At 47.7% G+C, this 24,936-nt stretch overlaps 1 protein-coding gene across 3 annotated transcripts in view; it reads left to right on the plus strand.

The window, feature by feature from the left end:
• NRBP2 (nuclear receptor binding protein 2) overlaps positions 1–24,936 on the plus strand; it is a 173,799-nt gene that overhangs the window by 59,010 nt on the left and 89,853 nt on the right. For all 3 annotated transcript variants that reach the window (XM_077493455.1, XM_077493454.1, XM_077493456.1), the window contains one exon: positions 13,513–13,635. In XM_077493455.1, coding sequence (XP_077349581.1) covers positions 13,513–13,635 — 123 coding nt within the window. The remainder of the gene's footprint in view (positions 1–13,512; positions 13,636–24,936) is intronic.

Below are 24,936 nucleotides of genomic sequence, written 5' to 3' on the forward strand. Positions count from 1 at the left end.
AAGAAGGCAGGACTGACGAGCAGGATATCATCAACAGCTGAGTAACTGTGGAGAGACAGGAGCTGGCAATTGGCTGACAGCTGAGCAGCCAGCTGAGAGAAGGAAAGACTGAGCCTGGCCCCGGACAGCTGCACAGTCTCTCCTACCTCTTGAAGACTGGCTTGGTGAGATTCTGGGTCTGTACACCTGCTGCGCCCATTATGAGGGGTTCATTTTGTTTATTGAAAAATCTTACAAACAACAACTTGTATACAATCAAACCATAATAAATAAAACATATTTACAAAATAATTGAATATAACTATACAAAACAAAAACATAATAAATGATGCAAACCAAACTGCGCACAACATAATCCCTGCGAGAGAGCTAGACTAAGGAACATCCCCGCCACCATGCATGTAGCCTTTTATCAAAAGTATTTCATCTGAAAATCTAGGGGAGCGAAATAAGAATACAAAGAAAAGCCGCACACCCTGAGATCAACAGACAGTAGCTACAGAGTCCTGATATTCCTCCACGCCCTTATCCAGGCCTCCTGCTGCCACCTGTCTTTCTCAAGACCCTGAATCTTCCCAACCTCACCCAGAATGTCCTGCATCACCACTTTGATAGGGGGGATTTTACTCCGTAAGGATACCTAGTAACGTGCACTCCACATGAAATAACGGACTACTTTAATGATTAAAAAGTGTTTCCAAATCATAATCCAGACGAATCTGGAATGCCCCATACACCCACTCTGCATAACTCATATGGGGGAGGAAGGGTATACTCAGAGCCCTCCCCACCCTCTTGTACACCTCTATATTAAAAGGGCACTGAAGTAGAAAGTAATCCATGGACTCCACCACTCCTCCACACTCCACTCTCGGGCAGCCCCGATCACTCAAGGAAAGAAACTTCAAGTTGCCCTTCACATATAGTTTTCCATGAAAGGCAAGCCAAGCCTGATCCCTAAACTTCATTGGGATTCTCTCCAAATTAATCGCAAACCCACCCCCAAAACAAGGCTTGGGCAATCCCTTAAGGCCAGTGGCTCGCAAAAAGCAGAGCTCATGATCCGCTTCTCAAGAAGTTTCCTTGGAAGAGATCTGACTTCTGCTGTTACTTGCTACTGCCAAAGCATTTTCAAACACTGGGCAACATAAGCTGGGAGCTTATCATGCTTGACCCTCAGGCTTTTCACTGGCCCACCATTTTCCCAGTCTCGCAGAAAGGGCCTAAAACAGGACTGAAAAATACCAACCCACCCAGGCGGTCTCTCTGCCAACATGTTACCAAGATTCTACTTCACAAACATCAGAGAAAAATAGACTACAGGGTTGATCATCCCTAGACCACCCTCATGCCTAGGAAGGTAAGTTGCATTCCGTTTGACAAGGTTTATTTTGTTCCCCCATAACAGCTGGAAGAAACAACTATAGGCCCTGGTATAGAGAGCAAATGGCAAAACGCAAACAAAACTGACATACAGGAAAATTGGAAACGGGTAAGTCTTGATCAGATCAACCTTTTTCCTCAAGGAAAGCGCCAACCTTTCCAGCTTGCCACCTTGGCATCCGCATTCTTCAGCCTGTTCACCCAGTTTGCATGATCATAGTCACCTGGGCCAAATTCAATGCTTAGAACTCAAATATTTTGTTGGGGCTGCGGGAAGTCATCCGGGAGAACAAAGCTCCCACCTTCCACACCCATCCAGAAAACTTCACACTTGTCCTGGTTGACCTTTGAACCTGATGCCTCTGTATACTGCCTTATTACTGAGATCACCTCCTGCGCCTCCCCAGTCCCAGAGACAAAAACAGAAACATCATCAGCATAGGCCACAACCTTCAAAAGAGACTCACCAGCGATGCCCAAAGGTTCCCCACACAATGGTCCACGCTCTAGCCTTCTAATGAAGGGGTCATTTGCAAACACATATAGCAGAGGGCTCAATGGACACCCCTGACGCACACCCGAGCCGACCGCAGAAGACTGTCCGCCCCAATCATTAACCAAAATCTTGAGCCAATCAATGAAACCCCCCTCCAGGCCATATTTGCCAAGAAGGAGCCATAAGTTCTCATGATTAACCTGATCAAAGGCCTTGGCCTGATCCAATGTCAACAAAAAAGTACCCCAACCAGCAGCCCTAAAAATGCTCCAAGGCCTCCCAGGCAGCTAACACTGCTGAGAAAGTGCTTCTACCCTGGACCGAACAGTGCTGGTGGTGGGATAACAAACTGCCTGCCACTGGTGATAATCGCCAGGAAAAAATCTTTGCCAGTATCTTCTATCGACATTAAGAAGACTAATGGGGCACCAATTCCCAATCATTAAAGGATCTTTACCCTTTGACAGAAGGATCACTGCAGATTGCCTCATGGAGGAAGGGAGAGAACCCACCTGCAAACAGCCATTAAAAACCCAAGCAAGGTAGGGAGCCAGGATCGTCTTAAAACATTTATAAAATTTGGCTGTCAAACCATCTGGCCACGACATTTTCTTGATGGCTAGTTTATCAATAGCCTGGATTACCTCATCTGCAATGATTTCATCTGTATAATTCTTCAAAGGAACATTACTTTCCAGACCTGGTGTAGAGTCCAAAAAACCCAACATCCTTGTCCAATCAAGGTTCCTTCTTCCTAGGAGATCGGCATAGTATAACCTGACAATCTCCAGGATCCCTGACCTAGACTTCGTCAGAGAGCCCGTACTGTCCTTCAGGCCATTGACTGTCTTAACTGCTACGCTCTGTTTACAGTTTTGGTAAGGGTCAGGCGAATGGTATTTCCAGTAATCCCTCTCCTGAACCAAAGAGGCGTGCCGGTCATATTGATGTCTCCAAAGGAGGAGCTTCACCTCCAGAGATCGCCCCAGAATCTCCTCCGTTTGAAACAAGGCAGTCAAGTTTCCTCCGCAAACGCTGGTAGGTGATATACTTCTCTTGCTGCTTCCTTCTTCCTATGGCTTTGAAAAGCCCAACAGTCCACTGTTTTTTACAAGCTCCCACCATTCTGACTTACTGTTGCAAAAGTCTAGGATCGTTACCTGGGCTTGAAAAGGATTGTCTTGCTCACTTGTCTTCCAGGAGGGCCTGATTCAATCTCCAGATACCCTTCCCCCTAGGTGGCATATCTGAGGCATTCAGAGTCACAGATATAATACAGTGATCGGAAAACTCCACTGCCTCACACACAGGTGCCAAAAAAGCAGAGTCTCCTTTAAAAAGAAACCTATCTATCTTACTACCTCGCTGAAAAATGAAACCCGTGCTGTCTGGGCAGTGTTTTAATGTGCATATCTACCAGACCTGCTTCGCTAACTATAGCATTGAGAAAAAGGCTGTCATAGCCCAGCTTATCTCTGAAAGCTCTCCTGTCTTTAGACTTAAGGTGTTGAAATCACCTCCAAGGATAACCTGCTGGGCCATAAAAAGAAAAGGCTTAATCTTTGTGAAAAGTAATTTCCTGTCACATTTTGTCTGGGGACCATAGATGCTAATCAGGTACAGGTCCTGCCCCCTCACAGAGATGTCCAAGACCATGTATCTCCCAATCTCTACCTCAATCACCCACCTGCACGTTACCATACCAGAAAAAGGACCGCAACCCCACTGTTATGCCACGTACACACGACCAGACTTTTTGACAGCAAAGGTCCGACGGAACGAGTCCGTCGGACAATTCGATCGTGTGTGGGCTCCATCAGACCTTTGCTTGCCAAAAATCCGGCGGAATTTAGAAATGGAACATGTTTTAAATTTTCCCACCGGAACTCCGCCGGACCGAGAAATCCGTTTGTTTGTAAGCTAGTCCGACAGACAAAAAACAACGCTAGGGCAGCTATTGGCTACTGGCTATGAACTTCCTTATTCTAGTCTGGTCGTACGTCATCACGTTCGAATCTGTCGGATTTTGGTGTGATTGTGTGTGGCCAAGTCTGTTCATTCGGAAAGTCAGTCGGAAATCTGCTGAAAGTCCGTTGGACCTAGTCCCTCAAAGTCTGCTCGTGTGTATGCGGCATAAGGCTCGGCCGCAAGAGACCAAAATGAGCGGCCACGTCTCCACTCCTTCTTTACCAGATATATATCGATCAGACTACTCAGATGGGTCTCTTGTAAAAACAAAATGTCAGCATTAAACTCGCTGAGAAAAAATAAGGCCATATGAGGAGCACTTGCTGATCTTAAGCTGACAACAGTAATGGTTGCCACTTTTAATGGAGTGGGAACTGCCATTAGGGTAGTTGAGGCAGCCGTTTCTTAGCCTGACTACTCCCTCTCCCTGGAATACCAGCACGCTTCATTGCCCCCTGGCATTCATCATCCATAAAGGATGTTGAACTCAATGAGTCCCACTCATCGTCATCTGACATGACCCCAAACTTATTTGCCAAAGGCAAAACCTTAGCATTTAAGGTAACTGAACCCCCTTTTTTTTTTCCCTTAGTTTCACCCTTCCTCCTTCTATTCTCCAACCACTCCATATCATCCTTGGACAAACCGGAATCAACAGCTTCCCCATTTCCACTCTCCCTTGTCTTATCTACCACCAGGCCAGCCTCTTCATCATTTCCCCCACTCCTCTGCACCCCACGATCCTCAATAGAAACCCTGAAGCGTCGCGGGGGGGGGGGGGGGACTGTCACCGCACTTGATGCTCCCAGCATCTCCTCCACCATTCTCAGGAACAGCCGCTGTGTCTGGTTCAAGCAAAGTCACTGTATTGTCCATGGTGCTCCTCTTTGCAGACTCTTCCCCTAGAAGCTGACAGTTACCTACTCTCACCCATTTCATCTGAAGCTTTGTTTTCAACAGGTAATTCAGACTGCATTGCATGCTGTGCATTGTCTATATGTCTGGGCTGATTGCTTATATCACTACAACCCTCAGCAAGCCCATTGTCATTAAAGTTCACACCATCATCTTGCACACAAACTGTACCTGCTTGCTGTGCTGTTACTTCTGCAATGTCATGGCTGACAGTGGGATCAGACTTCCCCACGATTGTTGCAGACTTCACAGGTCTCTCTTCGACAGGGCTAGGATCCATCTTCTCACCTATTAGATTGTAAGCTCTTCTGAGCAGGCCCCTCTTAATCCTCTTGTATTTTTTTTTTTTTTTTTATTGTTTATAAAGTTTTTTCCAAAAAAAGAAAAAGGTACAATACAGTATAAAGAAAAAGCATTTCAACTTTCGATAATACAAAGCCATGTATATAGAAACGTACGAAATTGAGCGTACATACAGGTATGTTCATAAAGTAAGCATCTTCCAACCATGGATCATTCCCTCTTGTATTTTATTGTATTCTAACTGTATTGTCTCCTTTTTATATTGTAAAGCGCTGCGTAAATTGCTGGCGCTATATAAATCTTTAATAATAATAATAATAATAATCATCATCTGGGGAAGCCGCATCCAAAAGGGATTCCAGCTTGGTGATAAACGCCAGAAGGCCAGTACCTCCCTCAACCTTCTGCTCAGATGTTCCATATTGCAGCTGCGGGGGGGTGGGGGGGGGGGGGGTACTGAGGACTCCACCATTGAGGGCTCAGCAGATACCTGAGGTGTTGAACAGCTGGGCTCATCCTTCGGGCCCACTTTCTCACTCTCTGACTCTGTTGGTACCTGCAACTCCTGATGGATTGGGTCACTTTCCATGCAGGAAGCGGCTCCTCTTCTCATTTGGCTAAACCATTCCTCATTCCTATATTTCTCTTTAAATGCTCCACTATTCTCCTTCAGAGAACTCACCAGTTGTTTCTGCTTCCGCACAGCTTGTTCCAAGTCTTTCAACTCAGGTTTCAGAGTCGGTCTCTTCTTGCTGAACACTTTGGCACAAACCAGCTTTTTCTTCTTAAATTCAGCTTTCAAAGCTACCAATTTCTCCTCTTCTTTCTCAATCCGCTTCAGCGTTTCAACAATCCTCCATCTAAAGGCAGGCAGGGACTCCTCTCTCCTTGAGCCAGGGTCCTCCACAGGATCCAGCATCCCTGTACAGAATTCCCAGGTCTGTACACCTACTTTGCCTATTATGAGGGGTCCCCACCATCCCTATGCTGAGCTCTTGGGTCTGTACACCTGCTGTGCCCATTGTGAGGGGTTCCCACCATCCCCGTGCTGAGTTCCCAAGTCTGTACACCTGCTGTGCCCATTATGAGGGGTTCCCACCATCCCTGTGCTGGGTTCCCAAGTCTGTACACCTGCTGTGCCCATTATGAGGGGTTCCCACCATCCCTGCTGACTTATATAGTATACAGAATGTAATGTGCACAGTTGGAACACCAAAAACTAACCAGGATTAGTCCGTATTTATGGGAGATTTCAATGTTGGAATAACCAAGATGTAGAAGAAGCCGGGGAGGGGGGGATTGACTCAGGCCCACATTTTCCACCTGCAAGTCAAATCTTACATCACATTGTTGTTGAGCAATGCAGAAATCATATTCTTTTTTTTTTCTTCAGTGGAGAGAAAAGTTTATAATAGTCTAAGGGCCGGTTCACACAGCGAGGCGCGGCGAGGCGTCTCCGACTTACCTCGCCGCGACCTGCGGGGAGCTCAGCGGCGACTTGCAGAGGACTTCTGTATAGAAGTCAATGCAAGTCGCCCCCGAAGTCGCCCCGAAGTAGTACAGGAACCTTTTTTCTGAGTCGGAGCGACTCGAGTCGCTCCTCTCAGAACGGTTCCATAGTACTGAATGGGGGCGACTTGCGGGAGCGAGGCGAGGCGAGCCGTGTCGCCTCGCCTCGCCTCGCTGTGTGAACCGGCCCTAACAGAATCAGTTATCAATTTGTTTATCTAAGCCAGGGGTAGTCAACCTTTGAGAGGTGGAACACAGATCACTGGGGTTTTTTTTTGTTTGTTTTTTATGTTTTTTTTTTAAATAAATTAACTAGCAATGCCTAGGGAAATAGTAAGGAAAATTTAGAAAAATATAATAAAACAAATGTCACTGTAAAATTAAAAAACTTGGCCTACTGTAAAAGTAGACAGTGTCAGTAGAGCAGTGAACTGTGTCGTACAATAAAAGGAGGAAACACTCCTCGAGACTCGTCTATGAGGAGTAAGCGGGTTTTATTACATAATTGTACATAAAACCACAATTATCTTCCCCATTTCATAGTAAAAATTGACAATGTTGTCAGTAACACTTACAACCACCCTGCTCAAGCCTACACACACTCACACGCACACGCACACACACGCACACGCACACGCACACGCACACGCACACACACTATCACTCATCAGGTATCCAATAATGGAAATATCGCTGGTAGATGAAAAATGAACCGCCAGTGCCAGGTTCAGTTTGGCACTAGGAAAGTGAACCTGTCAATTGAGTGATAAGACGGTCAAGGAATCGAAGATGTAGTTATTCAGCAACTTAGAGGAAGTGTGTGTGATAAATAAGGGACATTGCTCCGAAGCAGGTAAAAATTTACTGGGTTAGATCCTCGGCCAGATTCCAATGGAGATCACAGTGAAGGCAGCAAACTCAGTGCAAAATAGATGAAAAGTCAAACTGGTACATATCAAAGGAGACAGGCTGTGGATTTCCGTGGATGGGAGTAATGTGTCACTGGGAGACGGGGTGATTGCTGATTTAAAGCAGGTACAGGCAGTGGCGTCGATGGGGTGTGGCTTTTGGGGCCATAGCCCCGAGTCTCTGCAGGGGTCCCCAAGGGGAGGGGAGGCTCTCTGGGGACCTTGATACAAGGGGAGGTTCTCTGGGGACCCTAATGTAAGGAGGGGGCTCTCTGGGGACCCTAATGTAAGGGGGGCTCTCTGGGGACCTTGTTGTAAGGGGGGGCTCTCTGGGGACTCTGATGTAAGGAGGAGGCTCTCTGGGGACCCTGATGTAAGGAGGGCTCTCTGGGGACCTTGTTGTAAGGAGGGGGCTCTCTGGGGACCCTAATGTAAGGGGGGCTCTCTGGAGACTCTGATGTAAGGAGGGGGGGCTCTCTGGGAATGTTAACACACACGTATATTACTGTATATACATGTGTATACCCGCCCAAGCGTATGACTTTCTTTACTACGCTGCTATGGGCTCTAGCCCCAGACCTTTTCTAGACTTAGCAATGCCCCTGGGTACAGGTATATAGTCCAAGAAATCTCACCAGTCCATGATGGCACTCAAGGATCCACCGGTTAACTCCGGGATCTGCCTCCACAGCACGTCGGTCACCATGTTCGCACTCCTCCTGTCATGCCAGCTGAAATCCCTGCTTGGTAGTTGGAGCACATAAGGGAAGCCAAGTGGCCGTAGTCTGAATCAAATCATCTCATCCTCTGTGAGGATAATGTCACGCTGACATGTTTCACTGGTCAAGCTAGTTTCTTGAGAGCGAGGCTGGCTGAAGATCTAACCCAGTAACTTTTACTGCTATGTCCCTTCTTTTGTTTACTGTATAGTGAACGGTGTCAGCAGAGCAGTGAATGATGTCATAGTTACATATTAGGTGAGGTTGAAAAAAGACACAAGTCCATCAAGTCCATCCTATGTGTGTGATTATATGTCAGTATTACATTGTATATCCCTGAATGTTGGGGTCGTTGAGGTGCTTATCTCAAGTTTCTTGAAACTATCAATGCCCCCCACTGAGACCACCGCCTGTGGAAGGGAATTCCTCATCCTTGCTGCTCTTACAATAAAGAACCTTCTACGTAGTTTAAGGCCTCTTTTCTTCTAACGTCCCTTCCGCGAAAAAGTTTTATCCCTATTGTGGGGTCACCAGTATGGTATTTATATATTGAAATCATATCCCCTCTCAAGCGTCTCTTCTCCAGAGAGAATAAGTTCAGTGCTCGCAACCTTTCCTCATAACTAATATCCTCCAGACCCTTTATTAGCTTTGTTGCCCTTCTTTGTACTCGCTCCATTTCCAGTACATCCTTCCTGAGGACTGGTGCCCAGAACTGGACAGCATACTCCAGGTGAGGCCGGACCAGAGTCTTGTAGAGCGGGAGAATTATCATTTTATCTCTGGAGTTGATCCACTTTTTAATGCCAATATTCTATTTGCTTTGTTAACAGCAGCTTGGCATTGCATGCCATTGCTGAGCCTATCATCTACTAGGACCCCCGGGTCCTTTTCCATCCTAGATTCCCCCAGAGGTTCTCCCCCCCAGTGTATAGATTGCATTCATATTTTTGCCACCCAAATGCATTATTTTAAATGTTTCTACATCGAACCTCATTTGCCATGTAGTTGCCCACCCCATTAATTTGATCAGATCTTCTTGCAAGGTTTCCACATCCTGCAAAGTTATTGCCCTGCTTAGCTCAGTGGACGGTGTGTCAGTAGAGCAGTACCCAGTGTCAGTAGGGCAAAGGTTGGTATTTTTTATTTTTACAATTTATTTTTTATTTTTTTTATTACTTTTTTTACAATTACATTTTTTATTATGTTTTATCAGCCCTGTTAGGGGTCTCTGGTGAAATATCAGCGATGAGGGAGGGTAGAGGTGGGGGGGGGGGGGGGGGGGCAAAGGAGCACACGGGGGCAGTGAGTGCCTTGGACTTTGCTTTCTTGGATTGCTCCATTCAAGTTTACATTTTGATTTGAAGATCTATAATTATTAATCTATTGATTGTTCTCCCGATGTTACATTGACTTAGTGCCACGGGGGCCCCCTTCTGAGTCATTTTGCTTCCTTGCTCTGTCTCCTTTATGGTCTCTTTCAGGCAGGCGGCAGTGCGTACTACCCTCTGAAAAGCGATCTGCAGTGGATTGTTTTTCGCAGCAGTCAACAGGCATTCAGGAAGCACTATTGCCGCCTCCTGCCCCATACACACGAGTGGAAATTCCGCCAGCAAAAGTCCGATGAGAGCTTTTGGTCAGAAATCCCGACCCTGTGCATGCTCCATCGGACTTTTGCTGGCAGAATTTCCACCAGCAAAAGATTGAGCGCAGGTTCTCTATTTTTCAATCAGAAAAAGTTCCTATCGGAAAATGCTTTTGTATGCAATTCCGACGCGCAAAAAAAACACGCATGCTGGGAAACAATTTGACACATGCTCAGAAGCTTTGAATTACATTTTCTCGGCTCGTCTTAGTGTTGTACATCATCGCGTTCTTGGCGGTCGAAAGTTCAGAGACCTTTTGTGTGACCGTGTGTATGCAAGCCAAGCTTGAGCGGAAATCTTGGATGTTTTTTCCGACGGAAATTCCGCTCGTGTGTACGCGGCACAAGGCTGCATTTTTCAAGTGGTTTGTTGCACATTTTCATGCGCTGACCATGTTTGGGGTGACATTAACAATGTTTGGCGCTGCCAGCACAACGAGGGGCCCTTTGCGCGTTCCGTCACCACATGTCTACAGAGCGCTTAGATGTGATTGGTGTTTTAGTCTGTCGCTATAATTCTCCTGTGGTGAGTACTTCCCACTTGTTCAGTCTGATCGCTCTCCGCATGCATATTACTGACACATTTCCCGGGGTGTTTGTCCTGAACCAACGAAAATCTCTTCTGCTCCAGTTGTCAGCTCTCCGGCCCGGGAGTCGCTCTCTGTCTATTTTTATCCTGGGAAGTCTGGACCGGCCATTGATGTCAGTGCAAAGCTTTCTAGACACATACAGTTACAACCCCCCCAGCCCACCACCCTCTGCTCCAAACAATTGACACACTAGACATAAAATTCAGACAACATTTTCCTCATTCAGAAATTCGGATGTATCTGAATTTCCGAATACAACAGTAACGAATTTCAACAAATCCGAATTCAGCATTTAACCAATGAAAGGAAATTTGTTTCATTCGGATGTTTTGAAGCATACGAATTAAACAAATGATTAAAATGAATTGTTAATAGCTGGTTGTTAACACTTTTTTGGTGAATGGGTAGGCCACATTCATACACATGGGGAGGGGGGGCGGGATCTGGGGGACCCTTTGTTGAGGAGGGCTTCCGCCCAAACAAAAATTAAAAGCCAGCAGCTACACATTCTGCAGCTGCTGGCTTTTAATAATAGGACACTTACCTGTCCTGGAGTCCAGCGATGTTGGCACCGTAGCTGATGTTTCCATCAGCTGTCGGGTGCTGCCTCCGCCATTGTGGGTAAGGGAACCCTGCATGGTGTAGCCTTACCCTACTGCGCATGTTCTCTCTCTCCCTCTCTCCCTCTCTCCCTCTCTCCCTCTCTCCCTCCCTTTCCCTTCCTCCCTCTCCTTCCCTTTCCCTTCCTCCCTCTCCTTCCCTTTCCCTTCCTCCCTCTCCTTCCCTTTCCCTTCCTCCCTCTCCTTCCCTTTCCCTTCCTCCCTCTCCTTCCCTTTCCCTTCCTCCCTTTTCCTTTCCCTTCCTCCCTTTTCCTTTTCCTTTCCCTTCCTCCCTTTTCCTTTTCCTTTCCCTTCCTCCCTTTTCCTTTTCCTTTCCCTTCCTCCCTTTTCCTTTTCCTTTCCCTTCCTCTCTCCATCCTTCCATCCCTCCTTTCTATTTCCTTCCTTTCTCCTTCCTTCTTTCCCTTCTTTTTTCTTTTTTCTTCCTTCCGTCCATCCTTCCTCCTTTCCCTTCTTTTTTCTTTTTTCTTCCTTCCGTCCATCCTTCCTCCTTTCCCTTCTTTTTTCTTTTTTCTTCCTTCCGTCCATCCTTTCTTTTGGTCTGTCCTTCCGCCCATCCTTCCTTCCTATCTTTCTTTCCTTCCCTTTCTTTTCTCCTTCCTTTTCTTTTTCATTACTTCCATCCTTCCTTCCTCTTTTTTTTTTTTTTTTTTTTCCTTCCTTCCTTCCTTCCTTCCTTCCTTCCTTCCTTCCTTCCTTCCTTCCTTCCTTCCTTCCTTCCTTCCTTCCTTCCCTGAAGTAGTGCAGCACTGACTCCTCTATAAGTTCATAGAATATTTCTAAGGGCAACTCTCAGGATGTGAAAGAAGCACTGATTTATTGAACAGAAAAATACTATAAGCCCTTGTACACACGGTCAGAGATTCCGTCGGATTTTGTCTGACGGATTTTGTCCGAAACTGTTTCATACACACGGTTGGACAAAGTTGTCAGAAAATCCGACGTGATGACGTTATTTCGTTACGACGGGACTACGTTCACGCTAGTAGCCAATAGCTTTGATGTAGGAATTTGATCTGAGCATGCGTGGCACTTTGTCCGATCGGAATTCTCTACACATGATCGGAGTATGTCCGATCGGAGCATTTTGTCGGAAAATTTTACCAACAAGTTGGAAAACTTGGTCCGTCGGATACTCCGATGGAAACAGTCCGATGGAGACCACACACAGTCGGAATATCCGACAAAACGGTCCGATCGGACACATTCCGTCGGAATCTCCGACCGTGTGTACAAAGGCTAAGGAGTCTATTTATAAAAAAAAAAAAAAAAAAACATTTAAAAAAAATTGCTGTTTGAACAGCCATCATGAAGAATCCCTGCAATCTTCAGCTCTAGTGGCCATAACGCTGTATTTTCCTGAAATCCTTCAATCAGGAAAACTCAGAAATGTGGCCACCAGATGGAGCTGACGATCATAAGAAGTAAATAATAATACACAAATTTACAGGGATTATTTGTGACAGCTGGGGCTGACCCCTGAGTGTTCGATTAGAATTCAAAATAGAAGAAAAATAAAAAGTAGATGTTAACCCAATCATTAAACTCTCATAGAAAGTAGGAACACGTTCATGTCATATGAAAAGTCCATTTCAATCTTTTTGAATCTGAAGTTCTCTTTAAAATAATCCCTCTCTATCCTGCAGTGGAGGACCTTGTTCTTAAGACACTTCCTGTTATAGGGTGACGGTCCTCTGTTCCCGTGTCCTCCCAGTTGTGCTCATGTGTTGTCACCCTGTCACATGTTCCCCTAGTGGAGGTTTTACGTGGCCACCCCGTGGCACATTGGACAGGTAGGGTCCAAGATTGTCACTTTCAGAAAGTCAGTCCAGAGCAATGGTGTGCAGCTGACCCTGGACCAAGCACATGTAGATAGGAAGTTGCTGAAAGAGGCTGCAAGAGATCAGCAGCACTGGTATTGGGGGGGGACAATATATAGATATTATAGCGAAAAAATATATGTCCGTTGATTATGATACAGAGCAAATGCATGTCATATATGAGTGCAATTCTGTACTTCTCACCGCAAAGAATATACACCTCCCTTCACATCCTCTCTGATAATTCACAGAGACCGTAATTGGGTATTTTTTTTTCCGAGGATTTACTCTAGTCAGCTGCTGATCGGGGGGTGCGTGACCCCCAAGCATGTGAGACTTTGAAATAAGATAAGTCCTTCTGTATAGCATTTGGATGAAAATTTTGGAATGAGATCTGAGCTTTGCGGTTATTGGACGAAGTAGCTGCTTTAAAAGGATTTGGTGTAATGCGGGATTACGGGGGTTTAAATCCTTGGATTTTTAGACAATACCAATGTATGTATGGCTGTATGGAATTTATTAAATGATATATAATTAAAATATAGACGTTTATTGTTTGGAGAGGGTCCTGATGACTTTCCACTTTACAAAAAGCCATGTGATCTGCACTATACTTACCCTTGTTGTTGCCTGCAGGTGAATCAGGGGAACATGGCGGGCATAGAGTGCACCTACCTGGCGATGGACACGGAGGAGGGAGTGGAGGTGGTCTGGAATGAGCTGCATTTCACAGATAAAAAAGTCTTCAAGACTCAAGAGGTAAGAGCACCTGAAAAACGGTCCAGAACTGTGCACCCCAAATTACAGAAGAGTCCATAGCCCTTACCAAAAGCAGTCTAGAACTGTGCAATCTAAATTACAGGAGAGTCCAGAATCTTCACCCCAACCAGTCTGCAGCTGTTCACCCCAAATTGCAGGAAGGTTCATAACCTTTGCCTAAATCAGTCTAGAACTGTGCACTCCAAATTACAAGGGGGTCCAGAACCTTCACCCCAAACGGTCTAGAACTGTACACCCCAAATTACAGGAAGGTCCATGCCTTTCACCCCCAGTCTAGAACCGTGCAACCCAATTGATGGGAGGATCCATTGCCTTTACCCCAAACAGTCTAGAATTGTGCACCCCAAATTGCAGGAGGGTCCAGAATCTTCACCCCAAACAGTTTACAACTGTGCACCTCAAATTGAAGGAAGGTCCATAGCCTTTACCCAAAACGGTCTAGAACTGTGCACTAGTGATGGACGAACTTCCGACGGGACGTTTCGCGAAAGCGAAATGCGAACGGACTCAAACGTTCGCGAAACCGAACGTTCGCCGCGGGCCCCATTGACTTCAATGGGAGGCGAACTTTGCAAACCTTCATGTCGAATTTGCGGCCACGTGGTAATTATTAGGGGGTAAAACGTAGTCCCACCATCTGGACAATGACATAATACATGTATGAGGTGAATTTGGGATCGATAACTACAAGCATTTTTATTTTATTTGGGAAATTGTTCTAACAATTCAGGACTATGGAGCTAATGAAGGCAATGGAGGAGAGGGAAGGTCAGGGACCAGGGTAGGCAAAGAAGAGGGTGCAGGAGATGATCACCAGCAGCGTGACATACCGGAATGACACATGCACCGTGATAGAGGCATCTGACAGCAGCACCGTAATACAGAGCACTGACAGCAGCACCGTGACATACAGCGCTGACAGCAGCACCGTGACATACAGCGCTGACAGCAGCACCGTGACATACAGCGCTGACAGCAGCACCGTGACATACAGCGCTGACAGCAGCACCGTGACATACAGCGCTGACAGCAGCACCGTGACATACAGCGCTGACAGCAGCACCGTGACATACAGCGCTGACAGCAGCACCGTGACATACAGCGCTGACAGCAGCACCGTGACATACAGCGCTGACAGCAGCACCGTGACATACAGCGCTGACAGCAGCACCGTGACATACAGCACTGACAGCAGCACCGTGACATACAGCGCTGACAGCAGCACCGTGACATACAGCACTGACAGCAGCACCGTAAGCAGCCCCAGGAGGAAGTCAGCACAGCACAGGGATGGTGTGATCCCCTCATAATAAGAACCCCCAGGAGGAAGTCAGCACAGCACAGGGATAGTGTGATCCCTTCATAATAAGAACCCCCAGGAGGAAGTCAGCACAGCACAGGGATATCATAAGCAGCCCCAGTAGAAATATGACACCACTCAACCTCTTCAAAGAGGAGGGTAGGGGCATATAGTACGGTGTGCTTTTTTGGGTCAAGGAAGTGAGCCAAATGAATTAAGAAGGTCTGTGTGCTTGATTAAAAAAATAGTTTATAGACATATACATGGTCTACTGGTCACATGTGTTGAATTCCTCCGAGATCCATGCCTCATTCATTTTTAGAAATGTGAGGTAGTTAACACTGTCGTGAGCTAGGCGAGTACGCTTATCGGTCACAATCCCCCCTGCTGCGCTGAACGTCCTTTCGGACAGGACACTGGATGAGGGGCAAGCCAACAGTTCGATTGCAAATTGGGCAAGCTCTGGCCAGAGGTCAAGCCTGCCCACCCAGTAGTCTAGGGGTTCATCACTCCTCAGAGCGTCCACATCGGCCGTTAACCCAATGTAGTCGGACACCTGACGGTCTAGGCGTTCCCTGATGCTGGATCCGGATGACACCTGTCGATGGGTCGGCTGAAAGAATGACCTCATATCCGAAGTCACCAACACATCTTCAAACCGGCCTCTTCTTGCAGGCGCTGTTGGATTGGTACCCGCAAATCCTTCTCTGGGAGTGGGAATTGCTCCTCTGCCAGCGCACGCAAAAGCAGAATGCAGCATTTCTCGAAGCAAGGCCTGGAAGTGCTGCATTCTGACAGCCCTCTGCGACGGCGGTAACATTTCCGCCATTTTGTGTTTGTACCGGGGGTCTAAGTACGTTGCCACCCAGTACTGGTCCTTGACCCTCATGCTTTTTATACGGGGGTCCCTATTAAAACACTGGAGCATGAAGGCCCCCATTTGCACTAAAGTGGAAGCGGTGTGGTGGCCTGGCTCCTGCTCATCATCCAGGATAATGTCGTCCTCTTCATTCTCCTCTCCCCATCCTCGCACAACAGGGATCCCAGAAAGGTTTAAAGCATGCTCTTCTTGCTCCTGCTCATCCGCCCCGGCACCATCCTCCTCTGACTCCTCATCAGACTCCTGTTGTTGACTTGTCTCAGATAGAGTAGCCCCCCCTGGGAATTCATCCAGCATTGCGACTTCCTCATCTTCCCGCTCCTGCTCCTCCACAGCCTGATCAATGACACGACGCAATGCACGCTCCAGAAAGAAGGCATAAGGTACCATGTCACTGATGGCGCCATGGCTGCGACTGACCAGTTTGGTGATCTCCTCAAATGGCCGCAGAAGTCTGCATGTGTCGCGCATGAGCAGCCACTGGCGCGGTGAAAAAAAACCCAGCTCCCCAGAACCGTTTCTTTCGCAGAGTTCATACAGGTAGACGTTAACTGCACGTTTCTGCTGGAGCAGCCTATCAAGCATATAGAAGGTTGAGTTCCATCGCGTCGGGCAATCGCAAATAAGACGTCTGACCGGCAGATGGTGTCGCCGCTGAATGTCAGCAAGGCGAGCCATGGCCGTGTAAGATCTTCTGAAATGGGCCGAGATTTTCCTTGCCTGCCGCAAGATGTCCTGGACCCCAGGGTATTTGACAAGGAATCGCTGCACGACCAAGTTTAAGACGTGTGCCATGCACGGCACGTGCGTGATTTTGCCCTGTTTCAATGCGCTAAGCAGATTGGCACCGTTGTCACACACCACTTTACCAACTGTCAAATTGAGCGGTGTTAGCCACTCATCTGCCTGTGAACGCAAAGCTGAAAGGAGTGCCGGGCCAGTGTGGCTCTTTGCTTCCAGGCACAACAGACGCAGCACGGCATGGCAACGTCTCACCTGGCATGTGGAATAGGTTCTGGGGAGCTTGGGCGGTGCAGCGGAAGAGACGCTAGCAGCGGAAAAGGAGGAGGCAGCTGAGGAGGAGAGGGAGGAGGATGGAGTAGGAGGAGGAGAAGAAGAGTCAGGCCTGCATGCAATCCGTGGCGGTAAAACCAAATCTACACGGGTGCCACGGGTTACATGCTTGACGGCCGTCAGAAGGTTCACCCAGTGGGCAGTAAAACTGATATACCTTCCCTGCCCGTGTTTGCTAGACCACGTGTCTGTGGTCAGATGTATCTTGGCACCGACACTGTGTGCCAGAGATACATTCACTTGCCGCTGAACATGGCCATATAGCTCTGGGATGCCCTTCTCTGAGAAATACTTCCTTCCTGGGACCTTCCATTGTGGTGTTCCAATGGCCACAAATTTGCGAAAGGCCTCCGAGTCCACCAGTTTATATGGCAGTAGTTGGCGGGCTATGAGTTCTGACAAGCCAGCCGCCAACCGTTGGGCAAGAGGGTTATCCGGCGTCATCATTTTTTTACGCTCAAACATTAGGCCCACGGAAGCCTGCCTTTTTGCAGAAAAATGTGAGCTTGGCGTGATGGAAGGTGGAGTGGAGGACAATTGTGAGGAGAGAGGAGAAGGAGAAGTAGAAGACGAGGCTGGACGGTGAGAGCCTGCAGTGTGGCTTTGTGTGTTCCGTTGCTCCCACTGGGCTCGGTGATGGCTGCTCATGTGCCTTCTTAAGGCGGTCGTCCCTAGGTGAGTATTGGGCTTACCGCGACTAACGCGTTGACTGCAAAGATTGCAGATGGCAACGCTATTGTCAGCAGCGGACACGTTAAAAAAAGCCCACACTGCGGAGCCATGTGCCGGTGTCCTGGGAGCGCCAGATGTGACCGTACATGGTCGATGACTCGCTCCTGATACATTTGCAGTCTGCTTTGTCCCTCCTGTGCAATGTAAGTTATTCCTGCTTCTCCTCCCTATCTGCTGGTCCATATCTCCCTCTGAACTCCCCTCCTCTTCCTCTCTTGTGGGCACCCACGTGACATCACTAGACACGTCATCATCAACGTCACCTTCCCCACCGCTATAAGTAGAGATCTCGGAGTAGGCAGCAACACCGGGGACCAACCTCCTCCTTGGGCTGATCTGGGTACTGTCGTCAGACTGCTGAGTAGCGCTTGTTGCTACCTCCTCTTCCTGATCCAATACCAAGAGTGGCTGCGCATCAGAAATGTCCTCTTGATATGGATCGGAAAATAATTCCAGTGACTCAAGCGGAAGGTATGTGGTGGTGGTGGTGGTGGTCGTGTTGTTGGTGGTAGTGTCTTTGGGGGTGCACATAGCAGAGAGTGAAGAAGAGGGTGCAGATCGAGAGGATGAGGAGGGTGCAGAAGAGTAAGGCTGAGCGAGCCACTCAACCAAGTCTGGTGCATCCTTTAAAGTAATTGAACGCACCTTCTGCAACTTCCCACTTTGGCTCAAGCCTGTTGCTCCTGCCCTACCCCTACCACCCCTGCGGAAGGGCCTGCCTCTTCCTCTGCCTGTCATTTTTTAAATGACCCTGTGACAAAACTCTTAGTCCCTATACCGATGAAGGACTGCTGCAGTATAGGGCAGCAGTCAGCAGTGGTGCACGTCAACCCTATCTATTGTGGACCGATAGCGGTCCTTACAGAACAGCAGACTGTACCGCACTCAAGCCTATGTACCGTAGCACCCTATACCAAGTTACCAGTCCTTATAAGAACTTTTGTGGACCAAGCAGGTTGTGTATTAGTGTTTAGCAGACTGTACGTCAGTCCCTATACCGCTGAAGGACTGCTGCAGTATAGGGCAGCAGTCAGCAGTGGTGCACGTCAACCCTATCTATTGTGGACCGATAGCGGTCCTTACAGAACAGCAGACTGTACCGCACTCAAGCCTATGTACCGTAGCACCCTATACCAAGTTACCAGTCCTTATAAGAACTTTTGTGGACCAAGCAGGTTGTGTATTAGTGTTTAGCAGACTGTACGTCAGTCCCTATACCGCTGAAGGACTGCTGCAGTATAGGGCAGCGGTCAGCAGTGGTGCACGTCAACCCTATCTATTGTGGACCGATAGCGGTCCTTACAGAACAGCAGACTGTACCGCACTCAAGCCTATGTACCGTAGCACCCTATACCAAGTTACCAGTCCTTATAAGAACTTTTGTGGAACAAGCAGGTTGTGTGTTAGTGATTAGCAGACTGTACGTCAGTCCCTATACCGCTGAAGGACTGCTGCAGTATAGGTGAGCGGTCAGCAGTGGTGCACGTCAACCCTATCTATTGTGGACCTATAGCGGTCCTTACAGAACAGCAGACTGTACCGCACTCAAGCCTATGTACCGTAGCACCCTATACCAAGTTACCAGTCCTTATAAGAACTTTTGTGGACCAAGCAGGTTGTGTATTAGTGTTTAGCAGACTGTACGTCAGTCCCTATACCGCTGAAGGACTGCTGCAGTATAGGGCAGCGGTCAGCAGTGGTGCACGTCAACCCTATCTATTGTGGACCGATAGCGGTCCTTACAGAACAGCAGACTGTACCGCACTCAAGCCTATGTACCGTAGCACCCTATACCAAGTTACCAGTCCTTATAAGAACTTTTGTGGAACAAGCAGGTTGTGTGTTAGTGATTAGCAGACTGTACGTCAGTCCCTATACCGCTGAAGGACTGCTGCAGTATAGGGCAGCGGTCAGCAGTGGTGCACGTCAACCCTATCTATTGTGGACCGATAGCGGTCCTTACAGAACAGCAGACTGTACCGCACTCAAGCCTATGTACCGTAGCACCCTATACCAAGTTACCAGTCCTTATAAGAACTTTTGTGGAACAAGCAGGTTGTGTGTTAGTGATTAGCAGACTGTACGTCAGTCCCTATACCGCTGAAGGACTGCTGCAGTATAGGGCAGCGGTCAGCAGTGGTGCACGTCAACCCTATCTATTGTGGACCGATAGCGGTCCTTACAGAACAGCAGACTGTACCGCACTCAAGCCTATGTACCGTAGCACCCTATACCAAGTTACCAGTCCTTATAAGAACTTTTGTGGAACAAGTGAGTTGTGAATGTTTAGCAGACTGCAGCAGAAGGGCAGCAGTCAAGTATAATATCCTTTCTATATTTGGAAGAAAGAATATTATACATGTACAAGCCTATTACTGTACCACTGATACCAGTCCTGAAAAGAACCTTTGTGGAACTAATAATAACAGCAAGTCTTTAAAATTACCCTCACTGCCTGACAACACTGCTTCCTTCCTGTCCCTATACAAATTGGCAAAAAAAGAGAACGATTAGTGGTTACTGGAACAGCTCTTTTGTGGACCTTGATAGTAACAGCTAATGATGATGATGATGATGATGATGATGAAAGACTAATCTGGCTGTCCCTGTAGCATACACCGTCCTTTCCCTTTCTCTAAACTAACAAAAGACACTCAGGCTGCTGCAAGAATCAGCAGCACAGCAAACCTATCAACACCTAACACCTATACCAGTCCTGAAAAGAACTTTTGTGTACCAAATAGCTAGTGGTTTATCTCTCCCTACTCCACACAGGAACCTGTCCCTATCGTAACAGAAGAAAGAATGTAAAATGGCCACCGGATCGGGTGTATTTATAGGTTAGGGGGAATGTCCAAGTGTCCATGTGCTGTCATGTCTCAATTGGCTGTCCTGTATCACATGATAAACGTGTCACCAAAGGTTAAAGTTCTTGTATACATTAAACACGTAAGTCCGCCGCGGCGAACGACGGAAAAAGGCGTTCGAACGTGCGGACCGCGAATGTCGGAAATTCGCCGCGAAACGACCGCCGGGCGAAACGTTCGTCCATCACTACTGTGCACTCCAAATACAGGAGGGTCCAGAATCTTCACCCCAAACAGTTTAGAACTGTATACCCCGAGATACAGGAAGCTCCATGCCTTTCACCCCAAACAGTCTAGAACTGTGAAATACAATTTATGGGAGGACCCATTGCCTTTACCCCAAACAGTCTAGAACAGTGCACCCCAAATTACTGGAGTATCAATAATCATTACATCAAACAGTCTAGAACTGTGCACCACAAATTACAGAAGGCTCTATAACCTTCACTCAACCAGCTTAGAACTGTGCACCCCAAATTGCAGGAGGGTCCAAAGCCTTTACCAAAAATAGTCTAGAACTGTGCTAATTATAGGAGGGTCCAGAAACTTCACCCCAAACAGTCTAGAATAGTACACCCCAAATTACAGGAGGGTCTATAACCTTCACTGCAAACGGTCTAGAACTGTACATCTCAAATTACAGGAGGGTCCATAACCTTCACCCAAACCAGTCTGGAACTGTGCAACCCAATTTATGGAGGACTCATACAATTTACTCCAAACAGCCTAGAATTGTGCACCCCAGATAACTGGAGGACTGTTAACCTACACCACAAACAGTCTAGAATGCTGCAATCCAGATTACAGGAGGGTCCATAAACAGTCTAGAACTGTGAACCTTAAATTATAGCAGGATCCATAAGCTTCGACCCCAACAAAATATAACTTTGCAGTCCAGATTACAGAAGAATCCTTAACCTTCACCCCAAACAATCTATAACTGTACACCCCAAATTGCAGGATGGTTTATATCCTTCACCCCAGTATAGAACTGTGGACCCCAAATGAAAGGAGGACCCATAACCATCACCCCAAACAGTCTAGAGCTCTGCATCCTGAATCACAAGAGAGTCCAGTACACAAATGATTCACCCCAAACAATCCATTTATCTTCACCCCAATATACAGATACCTGTCAGCCTAAAGAATTCTGGTATAACATATTTTATACCCTGTAAGCCCTTCTAAACACGGTCGGACATTCCCGACAACAAAATCCGTCAGACTTTTTCTGACGGATTTTGTCCGAAACTGGTGTTGCATACACACGGTAAGACAAAGTTGTCGGAAAATCCGATCGTTTAGAACGTGATGACGTTCGTTCGTTACGACGGGACTACGTTCAGGCTAGTAGCCAATAGCTTTATTCTCGTAATTTGATCTGAGCATGCGTGGCACTTTGTCTGATCGGTAATTCTCTACAGACGATCGGACAAGGTCCGATCGGATTATGTTGTCAGAAAATGTTCTATCCAGCTCTCAAACTTTGTTGGTCAGACATTCATACGGAAAAAGTCAGATGGAGCCCACACACGGTCGGATTATCCAACAACACAGTCAGATCGGACATTTTCCGTCGGAATTTCCTACCGTGTGTACAAGGGCTAAGAGGGAGCACCATCCTAATGGCTCATACACACGATCCGAAAATCAGATTAAAAATAGTTTTCGACCCACTCATATTATAATCGGATCGTTAATACACAGCTTTCGAGAGCCGATCACGCCAGTTCATCCGATATTATTCAATCTGACGAGAACTAAAATTTTCCTCGTACGATACCAGATCTTCATTTAGTCAGTACAGTTGTCGTCCAATATACAATACAAATTCACTACACACATAACATCACCATTTTTTTTTCAATTTTTTTAATTTATTTTTTTGTCATACGAGAATTTTGGTGACTTTAGTGACCTATTCAATTCCTACTTGCGACTAGTAAGCAAAAAAAGTTGGACGATCTGCCCATACGATTTTCGGATCGTGTGTGCGGGGCATTAGAGAAACATTTTACTCCCCCTTAATAATACATTCTTATCTGAATAAAGTCAAACTATAACAGTGTTTTCTTAGCTAAAAAAGGAGTTCAGGCAATGGTAAACCAAAAAGTTCCCGTATGAGGAACATTGACCTATCCCCCAAACCATCTATTCCCTCCATCCCCCCTCCTCCCATAGGCATCTGAGACCACCCTAAACCCTCATCTATTAGCACCCGAGACGCAACTCCTCCTTTATTAGCACCCGAGACGCAACTCCTCCTTTATTAGCACTGGAGACGCAACTCCTCCTTTATTAGCACTGGAGACGCAACTCCTCCTTTATTAGCACTCGAGACCCAACCTCTCCTTTATTAGCACCCGGGACCCAACCCCTCCTCTATCGGCACTCGAGACCCAACTCCTTCTTTATTAGCACCCAAGACCCAACCCCTCCTCCATTAGCACCCGGGACCCAAATCCTCCTCTATGAACACTAGTGATTCCCAACTCCTCTCTGAGCACCCAAGACCCTCAACTCCATGAGCACCTGAGCCTCCACAACTGCTCCTTCATGAGTACCTAAGACTACCCCTCCCCCCATCCCCTCCTGTGTTGGCATCGGAGACTCCCCTAACTTCTCCATGTGCATCTGAAACCCTACCCCCCATTCCTCTTCTATGACTGCCCAAGACTTCCAACCTTCTCTATGATCACACGAGACACTACCCACAACCCTCCTCCATGAGCACGTGAGACACTACCCACAACCCTCCTCCATGAGCACCTGAGACACTACCCACAACCCTCCTCCATGAGCACCTGAGACACTACCCACAACCCTCCTCCATGAGCACCTGAGACACTACCCACAACCCTCCTCCATGAGCACCTGAGACACTACCCACAACCCTCCTCCATGAGTGCCTGAGACACTACCCACAACCCTCCTCCATGAGTGCCTGAGACACTACCCACAACCCTCCTCCATGAGCACGTGAGACACTACCCACAACCCTCCTCCATGAGCACCTGAGACACTACCCACAACCCTCCTCCATGAGCACCTGAGACACTACCCACAACCCTCCTCCATGAGTGCCTGAGACACTACCCACAACCCTCCTCCATGAGTGCCTGAGACACTACCCACAACCCTCCTCCATGAGCACGTGAGACACTACCCACAACCCTCCTCCATGAGCACCTGAGACACTACCCACAACCCTCCTCCATGAGCACGTGAGACACTACCCACAACCCTCCTCCATGAGCACCTGAGACACTACCCACAACCCTCCTCCATGAGCACCTGAGACACTACCCACAACCCTCCTCCATGAGTGCCTGAGACACTACCCACAACCCTCCTCCATGAGCACCTGAGACACTACCCACAACCCTCCTCCATGAGCGCCTGAGACACTACCCACAACCCTCCTCCATGAGCACCTGAGACACTACCCACAACCCTCCTCCATGAGCGCCTGAGACACTACCCACAACCCTCCTCCATGAGCACCTGAGACACTACCCACAACCCTCCTCCATGAGCACCTGAGACACTACCCACAACCCTCCTCCATGAGCACCTGAGACACTACCCACAACCCTCCTCCATGAGCACCTGAGACACTACCCACAACCCTCCTCCATGAGTGCCTGAGACACTACCCACAACCCTCCTCCATGAGCACCTGAGACACTACCCACAACCCTCCTCCATGAGTGCCTGAGACACTACCCACAACCCTCCTCCATGAGCACCTGAGACACTACCCACAACCCTGCTCCATGAGCACCTGAGACTCAACCCAACTCCTTCATGAGTACTTGAGACCCCCTAACTCTTCTTCCATGTTTATCCAAGACTCCACAACTCCTCCATGAGTGTTTGAAACCCTTCCCCCAACTCTCCTGCGTAACTAGCAGAGACCCCCAACTATTCCTCCATTAACATCTGAGACCCTACCACCATACACTCCTGCATGACTGACACACCCACAACTACACCTCCATGAGCACCTTTGACCCCCCCCCCCAAAACCCTACCAACTAACTCCTCCACAAGTATCTGAGACCTCCCAACTCCTCCTTCATGAACACCGCAGACCCTACCCTCAGCCCTCCTCCATGAGCAACAGAGCCCCCCCACTGCCAGCTGCTCCTCCGTGAGCATCTGTGACCTTACCCCCTGCATGACTAACACCCCCAACTTCACCTTCATGAGCACCTTTGACCCCCCCCCCAAACTATACCTGAATAATTGCCCTCCCCTCTTCTGCAGACACATACACGCACCCTTCCTCCATGAGAATATAAGACCCATCCTCAAACCCCATGTACACCTGAGAACCCCCAACTCCTCCATGAGCATATGGGACCCTACAACCAGCTCTACTCCATGACTACCTAACATACCCCAACTTCACCTCTCTGAGTGCC

This window comes from Lithobates pipiens, unplaced genomic scaffold (genome assembly GCF_037356315.1).
Source record: "Lithobates pipiens isolate NorthernLeopardFrog02 unplaced genomic scaffold, aLitPip1_a1.2 Scaffold_19, whole genome shotgun sequence".
Taxonomy (NCBI): Eukaryota; Metazoa; Chordata; class Amphibia; order Anura; family Ranidae; genus Lithobates; species Lithobates pipiens.